At 45.1% G+C, this 13011-nt stretch overlaps 1 protein-coding gene across 28 annotated transcripts in view; it reads left to right on the forward strand.

Moving 5' to 3' along the window:
• The first annotated feature begins 1354 nt into the window (after nucleotides 1-1354).
• The window catches only part of SNAP91 (synaptosome associated protein 91), a 67315-nt gene continuing 55658 nt past the window's right edge, over nucleotides 1355-13011 (forward strand). For 27 of the 28 annotated variants that reach the window (XM_086461407.1, XM_086461412.1, XM_086461414.1 and 24 more), the window contains exon 1: nucleotides 1355-1484. In XM_086461407.1, the coding sequence (XP_086317533.1) occupies nucleotides 1355-1484 (130 nt within the window). Of the gene's footprint in view, nucleotides 1485-11636; nucleotides 11667-13011 lie in introns of those variants that run through there. The other variant, XM_086461430.1, reaches the window with a different exon arrangement.

Below are 13011 nucleotides of genomic sequence, written 5' to 3' on the forward strand. Positions count from 1 at the left end.
CCCCGCCGCCAACCTCCGGGAAGCGGGAGGCGAGCGGGGCGGGGGGCAGCGGCCCGGGCCGCGCCTCGCCCCACGCTTCGCGGGCGGGCGGCGGGGCGCGGCGTCCCCTTTAAGAGGGGTGGCGCGGCGGGGCGGGGGGCTCTGCTCCACGGTACCGGGTGGCCCGGCTAGACCCGGCTGAGCCGAGCCGAGCCGCGGGGTCACCTGACTGCGCCGGGCCACCGACCTGCGGCGGCAACGGCAGCGCCGCTCCGCTCCGTCCCGCCCTCTGCACCGGGCTAGGGGGCGGCGCTGCTGCGGCAGTAGCGCGGGGATTAGGCTGCGGGAGGATTAAGCCGCCGGCTGGAAATAGCAGCGGCGGCTCCCGGGCGTGGACGCCCAGCGCATCCCCGGCGGCGGCGGCGGCGGCAGGAGGGGGCAGCCCGCCCCGCACCTGGGGCTACCGGGGCCGGGGGGAGGGAGGGAGGGAGGGACGGGGAGGCTGCTGCTGCTGTTGCGCCGCGGGGCGCCTGGCCGGCGGGCAGCGCGGCGGGCCGGGCCGGGGAGCGGTCGCGGCGGGAGGCGGCGGTGCCCTCCCCGGAGCGGCGGCAAGAGGACGGGAGGGAAGGACGCACTGACAGGTCGGCCGCTGGCGCGCTCGCTTCATCCTCTTCTTCCCCCCGCCGCGCCGCGCCGCCCCGGGTTGCTGCATGGCGCTGGGCGCCGCCGCAGCCAGCGGCGCCCCGTTTCCCGACGCGGGGTGTGTGTGTATGTGTGTGTGGGGGGGTTCCCCCATCGGGGCCGGGGGGTGGCGATGGGGGGAGGCACCGGGAGGGCATAACATGGCGCAATGGTGCCATAATCTCCCACCGGGGAGGCGGCGGGGCGGGCGCTGCGGCGGGGCCGGGGCGCGGCGGCGGCTCCTCCGCGGGCCGGCTCGGGGGGCGGGCGCTGCCGGGGCAGGTCGCGGGGGGGTGTGTGTGTGTGAAGGGTGTCCTTCCCCCTTCCCCCCCCGGGGTCTCGTACGTTATTTGTATGCAGCCTCCTTCTGCTACCATCATTATTTCCCCTTCATCCTCTCCCTGCAGCGTCTAAAATACCCTTTATTTTTGCCCCAGGTGGCTTCCAGTGAGGCAGAATCTTACACAACGGGGCGGGGGGGCTGCGCCTCGGGAGGGGCCGGGCTGCCTGAAAGACCATTGTGCGTGTGGCGTGGCTGTGTGTGTCCGTGTGCGTGTGGCTGTGCCGTGCTTCCCCTCATCCCCATCCCACCCCCCCTCCCCGCCTCCCCTCGGCGATAAACCCGGAATCTCCCCTTCCCCTCCCGTGTTTTCCGCCTCTGCAGAGCAGGCAGCAGCAGGCACGGCAGCCGAAGATGTCGGGTCAGACGCTGACAGATCGCATCGCAGCTGCTCAGTACAGCGTTACGGGATCAGCCGTAGCCAGAGCCGTCTGCAAAGCCACCACGCATGAAGTGATGGGGCCCAAGAAAAAGCACCTGGACTGTGAGCATCCCTTTTTTGTTTCCCCAGCGAAGGCCCGGGGCTGAGGAGGCTGCCCCCGGGGCTCTGTACTGTGCCTTTGGGCCGGCTGGCCATCGCGCTTGCTGTAATCCAGCTTGCAAACCGTAATGGTTATGAGAAATCTCCAGGAGAGGATGAGTTATTATTGCATTTCTTCTCTTATTGCATAATACTGCTCTTTCGGCCATATTTTTTTTTTTTTTTTAAATTTTTCCTCATGACCCTCTTGCCTTTTAGTCAGAAAGGCAGTGCAAAGTGTGCCTTGTGGAGAAGGGGCTCGGAAAGGGCGGGGGGGGAATTGGACACAGAGCAAAATGGACACGCGCTTGTCATTGCCTGCTTGGTCAGGATTAAGCTAGGCAGAGACTTAAATGCTACGCCAGGAGCTGGCCAAACACTGGTAGGAGTGTGGCCGTCTCCACAGCAGCATTCTGAAGAGGTTTAGATGGTGGCGTGCTTAAATGGCACAGCACTTGGATAATACTATGCTGTAGATCGGGACAGTCTTTGGAGAGTTTAAGGGCTGTTGCTGAGGTCCCAAATATCTGATGGCAACTTCATGAGCTGTCCAATAGTTTGCATCATGTTTTATTGAAGAGGGCTGGTAGCTTTGTCTCATGGATTTATGGTCTATGCTGGATTGGCATTAGCTAGTTAATGCATGAAACAAGGTTGCAGTCAAAACGTTTCTTAAAAAACAATGAGTTAGTGATGTTTTGTCTTGACAATTTTATTTCTGTTCAACCTACTCAACTGTCAGTCCCTGCTTGGAGACACCAAGGAGTAGAATGGTGAAAGAATTTTAATTGCGTGATGTTAGTTGGCCTTGTTTACCAGTATTAACTCTGTCCAGCATTGAACTCAGTAGATCAATAGCAGGTTTTAATGCCTGAAATTAAGTGTTTTTCCCTTTTTTTTTTTTTTTTTTGGACACGGTAAGAAATACTTTAAAATAGAAGATCGGCAGATTTTATACCAAGCAGTCTCTTGGCTGCTGGCCATTACTAAGTAATGCTGGTGCAGGTGTACGTAAGTACTATTCTGATGGTTGTGTGTTTCTTAAAAGGAGGTAGTATTACTTCTGGAAAAGAATTCCAGATTTCAGTTCTAAGCTAACCCTTAAAGTGGCAGACAGCATGCTGGTCTTCCGGTATATCTAAATACTCTTGTATGTGTCTAAGAGATGCTGATGTAAGCAGCATTGATTGAAGACTGACTTGAGTCTAAACCATTGTTTAAATAGATCAGTGATCTGGATATCATATATTCTCTTCTGTTTTCTTGTATATTTTAAGAAATCATCTTGGTTATTGTTGTCTCCTATGTTGCTGTTTGGTAGCTGTCAGCTCTTAATCTATACGTTGTGTCTGGACTGTCCTACTGTATCTGTAACTAGAAGCTTTAGCTTAAAAAAAAAAAAGCATAGTTTATGTATTTAAAAGCATGCTGTATGTCTGTGTGTGTATATATATATACACACGTATACATGCATGTATGTATAAAAATAAAATTACTGTCTATCTGGAATATGCAGGATTAAAGTGAGGTTGAAATAATTTACCAGTACTATATTAAGGTCTGGAAAGGGACTGTGTTTGGATATTGGTGCTAATATTACTACTTCAAAAAATGTGCATGGGGGAGACTGAAGCCGGTAGCATTCCATGTAATTTCATACCCACCTGCATGTAGGACACACAAGAGGAAGAGAAATGGTCATTTCCTGGGAAGACATATCCCTGTGGTTTTTGTTTGTTTGTTTTCCTTCTATTTTCCAAGCTGTATATAACAGTTGAGAGTTTAACTATCTGGTATCATTAAAGACAGACTCTTGTTGGTGGGAGATACACATATTCAAAATTGTGGACTATAAATGAAGATGAAGTTCATGTTTTCAAAGAAAAAAATCTTCTCAGGCCCTTAAACCTAAGGCATCTCCTCATAGCTATGAATTAATAGGCAATTCCTTGAACTCTGACATATATCTTGAGAACAAGTGTTAAAATGGGCTTTATATATTGTAATGAGAGAGTAAATTACAAGTTCATCCTCTGAAAGAGCAATGTCCCCATGCATGCAGGAGGTTCTACTAGGTGGAGATAGATCTGAGCCACGTAGCTGACTGCATTTCAAGTTAGATAAGCAGCATTTGAAGATGTGGAGAAAGGAATGAAAGGTAAAACTTGCCAATGCCTTAAAATAAGTTTTGAGCCAAGGTGTGAAGGATTTAGACAATTAAAACACCAGCTACCAGAGAGCGATGGAGTGATGCTCTTAAAGAGCTGTAATTCTAGTATTGGTGTGGGGGTTCTCTGTCCTTAGGGAACTCAATAATTTTATTTAGTGTCTTAGTGACCAGGTGTCATGTCACACAACCTATCTTCCATTGCCCTGCTTAGCAACTGAGCTTTGTAAATTAAATGCAGAGATCAGCTATTGAGCATGGGTTAAGTAGTCCTGTGAGGATGGGACATAATGATGCCTATCCTCTTAAGTTTTCTGCAGAAGATACTAGTTCCAGACAGTTATAGAAAGGTAGGTGACCAGGTGTGGGTTGATTTTTTTTTTTTTCTTTTCTTTTTTTCTTGTTCAGTTTAGGATTTTTTAGTGAGTACTACTTAGGGGGAGATTGCTCTGTTGAATAAAAAGCATGATTTGGATATGAGTGCATGTGTGTGAGGAAAGGAGAGGGGCATGAGTGTCTTCTGTGAACAAAAGCTGAGCTGCTAAGCATTTACCTTTGTGTGGTTTTATGTACTTGCATAGCTTTCAAATACAGGCTTTAATGTGGTTGCTGCATAGTGGCTGTCCTTTGGCATGGACTCTGGGTGTGGCACAGGCTTGTCAAGTAAAGAAGTACTGAAGTATGATTAGGTTGCTATTGTAAACTCATTAATTGGATTTACCATTTTCTTGAATTTCAGCTCTCCTACTAGTGGGTTTCCAGCAACTGCTGGAAGTAGTGCCAGATGGCATTAAATGTGTTTCCCAAGTCCCTGTGGGGAGAGAAGGAATGTAAATCTAGGATGCTCTGACGGCTTGGGGCAAGCCATTGCAGTTGGCGTGTTACAGTTCTGGCCCTTTTGGACTTACCAAACTGTTGTCATCTTAAAGTCACCAGAATGATACAGATTCGTCTCCCTCAGCTAACCATGTTGTTATAAACAAATTATGATTAGATACAGCAAATGAGGAAAGCATTCCCATGAAGAAGTGGGGATTACCATCTCGATTTTGCTGCAGTGAGAAGGGCCATTGCAGAGTAGTGAATATGTGGGCTACGTTGAGTGTATATATAAGCTGTGGTAACTGAAGTGGAATGGCAATCCTAGTACATAGCATAGAATTGTTCTGAAAGGCTTCACTGAGGGTTTAATTGTGTGGGGCAAGCAAAAGGCCGCTTCCAGCCTCAAATGGGGGTGACTGATGGTATCAACAGGGAGAAGCTTTGAAGAAGGGAAATAACTTGAGTTTCAAATGTTAAAACACACAACAGATGAGGGAAAATAGGTAGATCGGAACTTAGCTCCTTTTATAAAGGATGTCACTCAGACACAGACTGTCAAGTTTTCATTTAGGAAGTGAATTGGAAGCCAATGAGGTTATTTTGTCTGCAGTTGGTTGTAAAAAGTTCCCGTTTCTGAAAATGATCAAAATGGTTGGGGTTTTCCTTGACTTATTTAGAGTGAATTGTTTAGCAGTAGGAGGAAGTTCTGGAGTGTGTAGTCTAAAAAGACCATGTGGTGCCTCCTTACTTCTTCAAAATCATTCTTGTAAGGTAGAAGGCCTTTCTGGAGGCCTGAGCTAGGAGATTTCATGAAATGAGGAAACAAAGCAGGTGAAGATCAGGGCTGGATTTTCTGTGGCTGTGGAGATGACATGTATTTGTAGTAACATCTTTCCATCCCAAGTCTTGATTTTGCATATGTGTGTGTGCCTGGCAAACGAAGGCTCTAAAAGGAAATTTATAGTTTAATTCATGCTGGTAACTGAACTGCAGGGCTGAGATCAGTGTTTTGCTTATACTGACAATTTTATTCCTGCAGTGTTTTGCCTTTCTTCTGCAAAGGATGGGGATAACCTAACAAGTTTGAATCACTAGTGATGAAACAGAAGTGGCTGTTGACGAAAAGCACAGTGGGTTAAGCTTTTTTCCTAGGCTCAGTGAAGATAAAATTGCTAGATCCCACAGGTTGGTCTTAAAAACCTGTCTTGTTCCTGAGGAATATGTTTGTGTCTGTGTTTTGGGAGAAGTGGGGGGTCAGTGGAGCTGTCTTGAGTCACCAGACTTCAGTGACTGTAAAGGTTAACTTGGATGTGTATTTCAGTTGTTGTTTGCTGTTGAAGTGATTTGGGGAGTTTTCCAAGTCTGTTGGCACTTGAGGCCCTTTCCTAGCAGGAGTAGCGCAGATGTACAGGTACTGCATTGCTCTGCAGTCCAGGTGACCCTTTGGCTTTATGGCTGTGGAAGTACCTTTAAGAAAATTGCCAGGAACAAAGTCCCTGTACAAACTGGGCTTAATCCTTCACACTTCACTGACGAAATTACATTTGTATGTCTCACTGTATCTTGTATTGCAGTAATTTGTTGCAGTTCTCATGTATGAGAGAACTGACTTTGTTTAAAAGTTAGCGTTGAAGATCAGCTGTAATACGGTGTCTTGGTTTTTGTAGTCACAGCTGGGGTGTATTCTAAATTGTCAGGTCCTCCTTGTCACCCCGATGAATCTCGTTCACACCTGAAAAGAAAAAAAAATCTAAGCAAGCAATTCTTCTTTAAATCGTCAATGGATATTAGATTAGCACATTTATTTTTTTGGTGTGTGTGTAGGGACTTGTCATCAGTTTGTATGTTGAATAGCTCTCTGTTTCTTTGGGGTCCTCCCATGTCCTTTGCCAAAACAGCATTGAAGACTCACTTCATTTGGAGGTGTGTATATCACTGAATCGGAGTAGAAATATCTGTCATGTGTAAGGGGAGCCAATAAGGTGGCTTTTTGGATCAGTTGATCCTCAGTATTTCAATGGCATTAACTTTCACACCCCAACCCCCCCCCCGCCCCTTCCCCCGACCCCTTACTCTTTTAAGGTGCCAAGAGAAGGCTGCACTTTTAATTAACCTAAGATTTAACTAACTAATAATTTTTCAAAATATGTTTGAAGCTGGGTAGAAGTTTGAATTCATGTTAAGATACAGAGGTTGAAACATGGGCAGGATCACTTGATGTTGTGCATCAACTGTTCTGCGTTTAAGTCGTCTTACGGTACAATGCCTAAGGAAAGGCAAGGGAGGATGAGGCAACAGAGGAGTGGATAGACAGTGTAATACTAAACTTTCTTTCATCCCAACAGTGTAACTTGATAAAGCTAGATTGACTAGTCCTACCCTCCCTCCCCTTGTCTTTTCCTCAACTGAAGGCATGTATTCTTAGTCTGTTTTCAGTAGTCATTAAGATCCTCCTGTTAAACATGCTTCGTCAAGGTAATGAGTGACATATTCTGGGACAAGTCAGGTTATTCTGCTGTACCGACTTCCATTAGTAGACCTTGCTAATGGAGTAGCTGTGTCTGTCTTTGAGGCTTCTTGTTCATGAGATGGTCAGTATGACAGTGACCAGTCCATAGTTCTAATTGCTTCTATTTAGTAGTTGAAAATGTTTCATAGTAGTCTCATAGTGTTACTCCCTTAGATCCTGGGTGGCAGCAATTGAACTTTTTTTAAACAAACAAAAAAATATATCTGCAGTTTGATTTCCTGTGGTTTGATTCGGTCTGTGCCTCTGATTTCCCAGCCTGGCTCTTAAACTCTCCATCTTCTTACTTGGGCCTGTCCCACTAGTGAGGAATTCTGTGAAGTCTGCTCTGTTGGTGTGGTTGGTCCATGCTTCTGTGCCTGTGCCCTATGAAATGCTTAGAAGTAGACAACAATCAGGATAACTCTGAAGGACATATAGAACATTTTGGATGCTATTTGTCTTCCCTGCTTCTTGCTGGGTTGAGAAATTGGTAGCCAAAGAGGAGAACTTGCTGCCCTCTTAGTCCTCACTTCTGAAGCAATGGTAATATAGCAGAGGGACACCTGCTTCTAGTATTTATCTGCCTATGTTCAAGATACTCGAGAGTACTTTGCTCTTCCTACCCTACTTACCTTCCCGCCCCCCCGATACTGGGTGTCCATGGCAAGGTGTTGGCTGCAGGGGTGGCCTCTGAGAAGAGACCAGGGTGTGCTCCATGCATGAAAACACTGGGCATGCAGAGGAGGGAGGGAAAAAACGGGAAATGGCAGAGGGAACACCAAGGTCAGAGGTGAAGCAGGAGGTATCACCTGCAGCCTGTGGAAGAGACCCCTGTTCTCAGAGGTCACAGCTGCACCATCCTCCCCTGCTATCAAAACCTTGCCATGTGCACCCAATGTACCCCTCTATCCACGAAGAAAAGAAAGGGAGAGACCTTCCTTAGTCAGCTGTGGACATAAGATATTGCTGAAGGAGCTGGCTCCAGTGTTTCTGGAGGTGGGGAAAAATTGGGGGGGGCGGGAGGGATGACATGATATCCGTTCCCCTAGCCTTACTATAGTCTAAAGATGAGTCAGTGGTACCAAATGGTATCATTAAGTTAACATGCCTGGTTACTTTTTTACTTTTTTGGAGCTTCTTTTCTAGGCACAGATCAGGATGTGGGTAAGGGTGGAAAAGCACAATTTGTGGTGTGTGCCTAGAGGAAATACAGGTGTCACCAATGAGCGTAATAAAACAAATTTCCAAACTTCACCACACAGCATGCAGATTAGGAACAATATTCTGCCTGGCTTGGAAGGAGGGGTTTCAAATACCATGAAAACTGAAAAACGAAGAATAAAGCAAGCCAGGAAATCAGGGTCTGAATATCAGCAGAGGACATCTAGTGTGTTGAAAGAACGGGTCATCTAGCATGAGTCTGAACCCTGAACTCAGACTAAATGTAATGATAAAAAAAGCCTTCCTAGTAGCTTTGCAGGCAGTGATCTGTAGCATGGGATTTGCAGCAGTGCTTTGGTTCCCCTGAGTCAGCAGTACCAGCAAGATTGCAGTGTGAAGCTTCATTGGTAAGTTGATACTAGAGTATCGCACCCCATCAGACTCAGCACGGTTGCTTGATTTTCCTACTGGCCAAAGTTTTGCTTGGATGAGAGCTTGGTGGCTTAAATAAAACCTGAATAAACCAGATGTTGGCTGTTGCTAGAAGGCAATCAGAATACTTGGAAGAGGCTAGCTTGTCACTTTGGAGTATAGTTAAGTCTGCTTTTCTGGAGTCTTGCAAACTGCATGCTAGACCCTTAAACTGTTTTTAATACTTTTAATCTTGCTATTTTGATTGTGTTTACTTCTACAAAGCTGCTTGAAGACACTGGAAATCAATACAAAACAAGTTTTGCAAGGGTGGGTTCAGAGATATATTAGCAGTCACAGCTGGTAGCCAGTAAGTTGCTTGTACTCATAAAAAAATTCTTCTCTTCAGGTTGTGAAACACATTTGCCGAAGCAGTTGAGAGTTGTAGTCCACTAGGAGAGGGAATATACCAGCAATCTGGATTAGCGCCAGAAATGGTATTGGACATCAGCCTTGAAATGTCACTGTGAATGTAGGTGGAATGCTAGAACAGTGTTTTCTAGGCTGCTGGTAAGTGGTGCCTCCACTGAGTGTCTGAGGTTTGCAGCTTAGTTGTAGGCAGTGTATAGGAAATGGCAGTGCAATGTTACTGCCGACTTCCAGGCAAACCGACTCTAAATACTCTTCTGTTCCTCTTCCCTGCCCAGGATAATGCAATCTCATGCTTTGTTTTAGATTATATCTGTATCTCAACTTAGTTAAATGAAGGGAATTGGATGCTGAAAAGACCTGGTGTCATGCTAATGTTGTGCATTTATGTAATCTGTACTCTGGCCGTTTGAGCTGAGGCAGTGTGTCAGTTGATTGCCTTTCCTAGAGTCTGTTTTTTCTAGCTATTGATAAAGCTCACATGTGTTATGATACTTCCTGTAGAGGAGATTTTGCAGGTACATAGGCATGATCATGCTTGAAGGCCACCAGGAGAGCACACCCTGCCTCTCATGTACTGAGTACTGCAGGTTGCTGACAGGATGTGTCTGCAGCTTCGGTCTGACTTGTGGCAGTCAACTCTTTTCTTTGTCACATGCAAATATGCAAAATTACCACAGGTAGAAAGCAGGTTGGCAGGAACTCCTCTGTTGTAGTTGGGCCACAAGAGCTCCAACAGAACGGTTGAGCCATGTGTGTTTGCCAAGGTGGCTTTACTTTCTTGAAGTAATGAAAAAAAACCCCAATGTTCTTTGCTAGTTGTTTCTAGGTATTTGAGAGACTAGGTTATGGCTGAGATGTGAAACACCAGTTAAGGGTAGATCAGAGAGTTTGATGTCTACTTGAACTAAGATTGTTCTATCATATATTTAAAGGACCAAAGAATATGCCTTTTCAAGAAAGTGTCTTAAACTTTGTCCTAAAGAGGTGGGACAAGACTGTGGTTTGACTACTGACAGCATAGTCGATCACTTTGAACTGACTCTTGGCTTGGCACGAGCATGGATGACACAATGGCAGCGGGTGCTGCCATAGCAGATGGTCAGCAGTTAGCCTGCAGAGCCTGGCAAGCTCCTAGTGCCTCTGGCATAGTTTTGTTATATCTCTTAAGTCTCTCTGATAGTTTACAGAGTGTTCTAAAATGGTCCTCCATAGAAGTGAGAGAAAGATACGACTGCTCAAAGCATGAATAAAACATTCTGACTTGTCGCCCACATTCTTAAAATGTATGCAAGTTTACAAGCTTAGAGGAAAGCCCTCAAAATAAGGCAGTGATCAGTTATCTTGCCACAGTTGTGGGACTGCACTAGCTAGAGCATACATCTTTACATGTAACTGAAGAACCCACATAGATGCACTTAAGTGGGAGTTCAAACTGTTTTTAAAACGACTCTTCCTTTCACTTCTCATTTCAGAGAGTGTGGGACTTGCACGAAAGGAGGAAGCCAGCTGGCCTGTTTCCTGGCTCTGAAGGCTGCTGTTTCTCATTGTGCAGAGGTCAAATATAGATGAAAGCTTTAACATGTCATTGCATCAGTTCTTTAGCAACCCTGGAGTTTTAGAACCTAAACTTTTCAAATGGAGACTTGGGTTTGGATCTTGTTACGTGACTCTGGAATACAAAGTATGGTTATTGCGCCTGTAGCTCTTAATCATAAGTTTTATAACTTCATGTAAACCTATTTGTAGGAGAATGTACATTCTGCTAAGGGGCAGCAAGCCAAAGGAAGTCAGCATACATAGTGTGCCAGTGTTTTGAAAACATGTACATTTTATGATGAGTGTTTCGTTACTGGCATCTGCAATAGAACACTATTTTCATATGTGAACCTTTCCTGTGACTTTCTGATCTGATCTTTCATTCTAAGCCGTGTAGAGTCATTCTAGTTTTGCTAAGCTTGATTTAAACTTCAAATTGCTCTGTTATTTGTGAATGGCAAGAGTATTAACAGGCAGTTTGCTATGTGAGTTTAAAGAACTTTCTCTTGTTTGTCAGGAAGCTAGAAATTGCTTAGGCTGTATTATGAGAAACTACCTTTCAAAACTCACCTCCATATTGTGCTTAGGAGTTCGACACTTCTGCGTGTTCTGGTCTATAGATCTGACTCTGCGTGAAGCTTTGCCTGGATGTGAGACTGTGTGATGGATTCCAACTTCCCTGCTCATCAGTAGCTTGACAGGAGACTTCCACTGCCAGTGGCAAACACATCTTCCACAGGCATTGGTGACTTTGAACTGTTAGATAGCAACTTGCTACTGTCAGATTTTTTTAAAATGTTGGTAGACCTAACTGCATCTTCCATCTCTCAGGTGGATGTTCTGTTGAATTTAACAGATTTTTTTTTTTTCAACATCAAGAAATCTGCAGTGTAGGAGAGGCTGCAGGCTCATGTTGAAAAGTCTGCTGGTAGTTGATGTTAGGTTTTTCAAAACTTCTGAGACTTAAACTCACCTGTCTATGTGGCAGAAGCAAAGGATTCTCATTTAGAGGGGGGGAATGAACATAAAGGAATTTAATGTTTGGTTTCATATTCAATTTTTTCTTTTTAGCAAGGAGAAAGTAAAGCTCTGTCTAATTGTGAAGGACATCAGTCAATTTGTTAAAAAAAACAACAACAACAACAACAAAACCAAACAAAAAACCAAACCAAAACAAAAACCCCAACAAACAAACAAAACCCAACAAACAAACAAAAAACTTTAGGCACAGCATTCACATATGAGGCAGTGTCTGGTTTTAGGAGCTCTTATGGTCTCTCTGTTGCTTGTAGATACATAGATATAATACAAAATAGATTTAAATGACTGCACCCATATTATAAAGTACTCACTGTTTAGTTGCAACTGTTTTAGTGTGCCTCTAGGAGATCGTACTGTTGTGCCGACTGTATGGACAGGTTCGCATTACACTTCGTTTCTTTTTCCTACACATACATCTGTGTTTTCAAAAGGACTGTCTGCATAGTTGTGAGCATTTCATTCCCAGTTAAGAATTTCAACCCATGCTAAGCTTCTGGTGGCTTTTCAGCTTGACAGAGTGCATGGGCTCTCTGGCCTTGTTTGGTTATTTTTCAGGCTGACCCTGCTGAATTTGCATTGTCATGTGGCATCCACTGACAGAATAGCTGGACTCTCAGAAGAATCCCACTGAGCAAGTAGGAAAAACATGGACCGTGGTCTGGATGTTGGAAGCTGGATGTGTCAGCTGCTGAACCTGCCTACTCCACTGACCTGTTCCTAGCCTATAGGCTGTAGCTAATTAACATGTCACTGAAGCTGCTTGCACATTGTCTCATCCCCACCCTGCTTTTTGTGTGTTCCCAATGTGTTACAGCTAAGTAGTGCAGCTGAAACATCAGGCTGCTTCCAATATAGTTTCAGTCTCACTCAGATTTGTAGTGGATTATAAATTGCTGTTCTAGGCAGAGTTGGTAGGCTAGTGACAGCTTCACTTCTACAAGTTTATTGAAAAACAAATGTTTTTCTAAGGAAAGTAGATCATTTGGGGGTGAAAAGCACTAACCAGGCTTGATGCTTCTCAGAATAAAAATGACAGCAGCATGGCAACTCGAGTAGCTCATATACCATGCCTCAGTTGATGACCATTTTCTGCCAGATGTGGTTGGAGTGTAAGATCAGTCCAAGATGTAAAGGCTGATTAGAAAACAGTCTAGTGCAGAGATTACAGTAAATGACCCTATGCTGCTGTGGCAAACATGAAATCCTTACTTTTCTAGTGCTGTTCAAGATAAAAGTCACAGTTGATCCTGTTACTGATAGTCCAGTGAACAGCCAAATGATACGAGTTACGAGCTGATATAACCAACAGGTAATGTTAGGGGTTATTCACCCTCATGGACGGATAATCACAGGCTACAGCTGGAATCCTGGTAGCCAATTATAGTAGTCAATTAACTAGATCTTACTGACTT

This window comes from Leptosomus discolor, chromosome 2 (assembly GCF_034619465.1).
Source record: "Leptosomus discolor isolate bLepDis1 chromosome 2, bLepDis1.hap2, whole genome shotgun sequence".
NCBI classification, from domain to species: domain Eukaryota; kingdom Metazoa; phylum Chordata; class Aves; order Leptosomiformes; family Leptosomidae; genus Leptosomus; species Leptosomus discolor.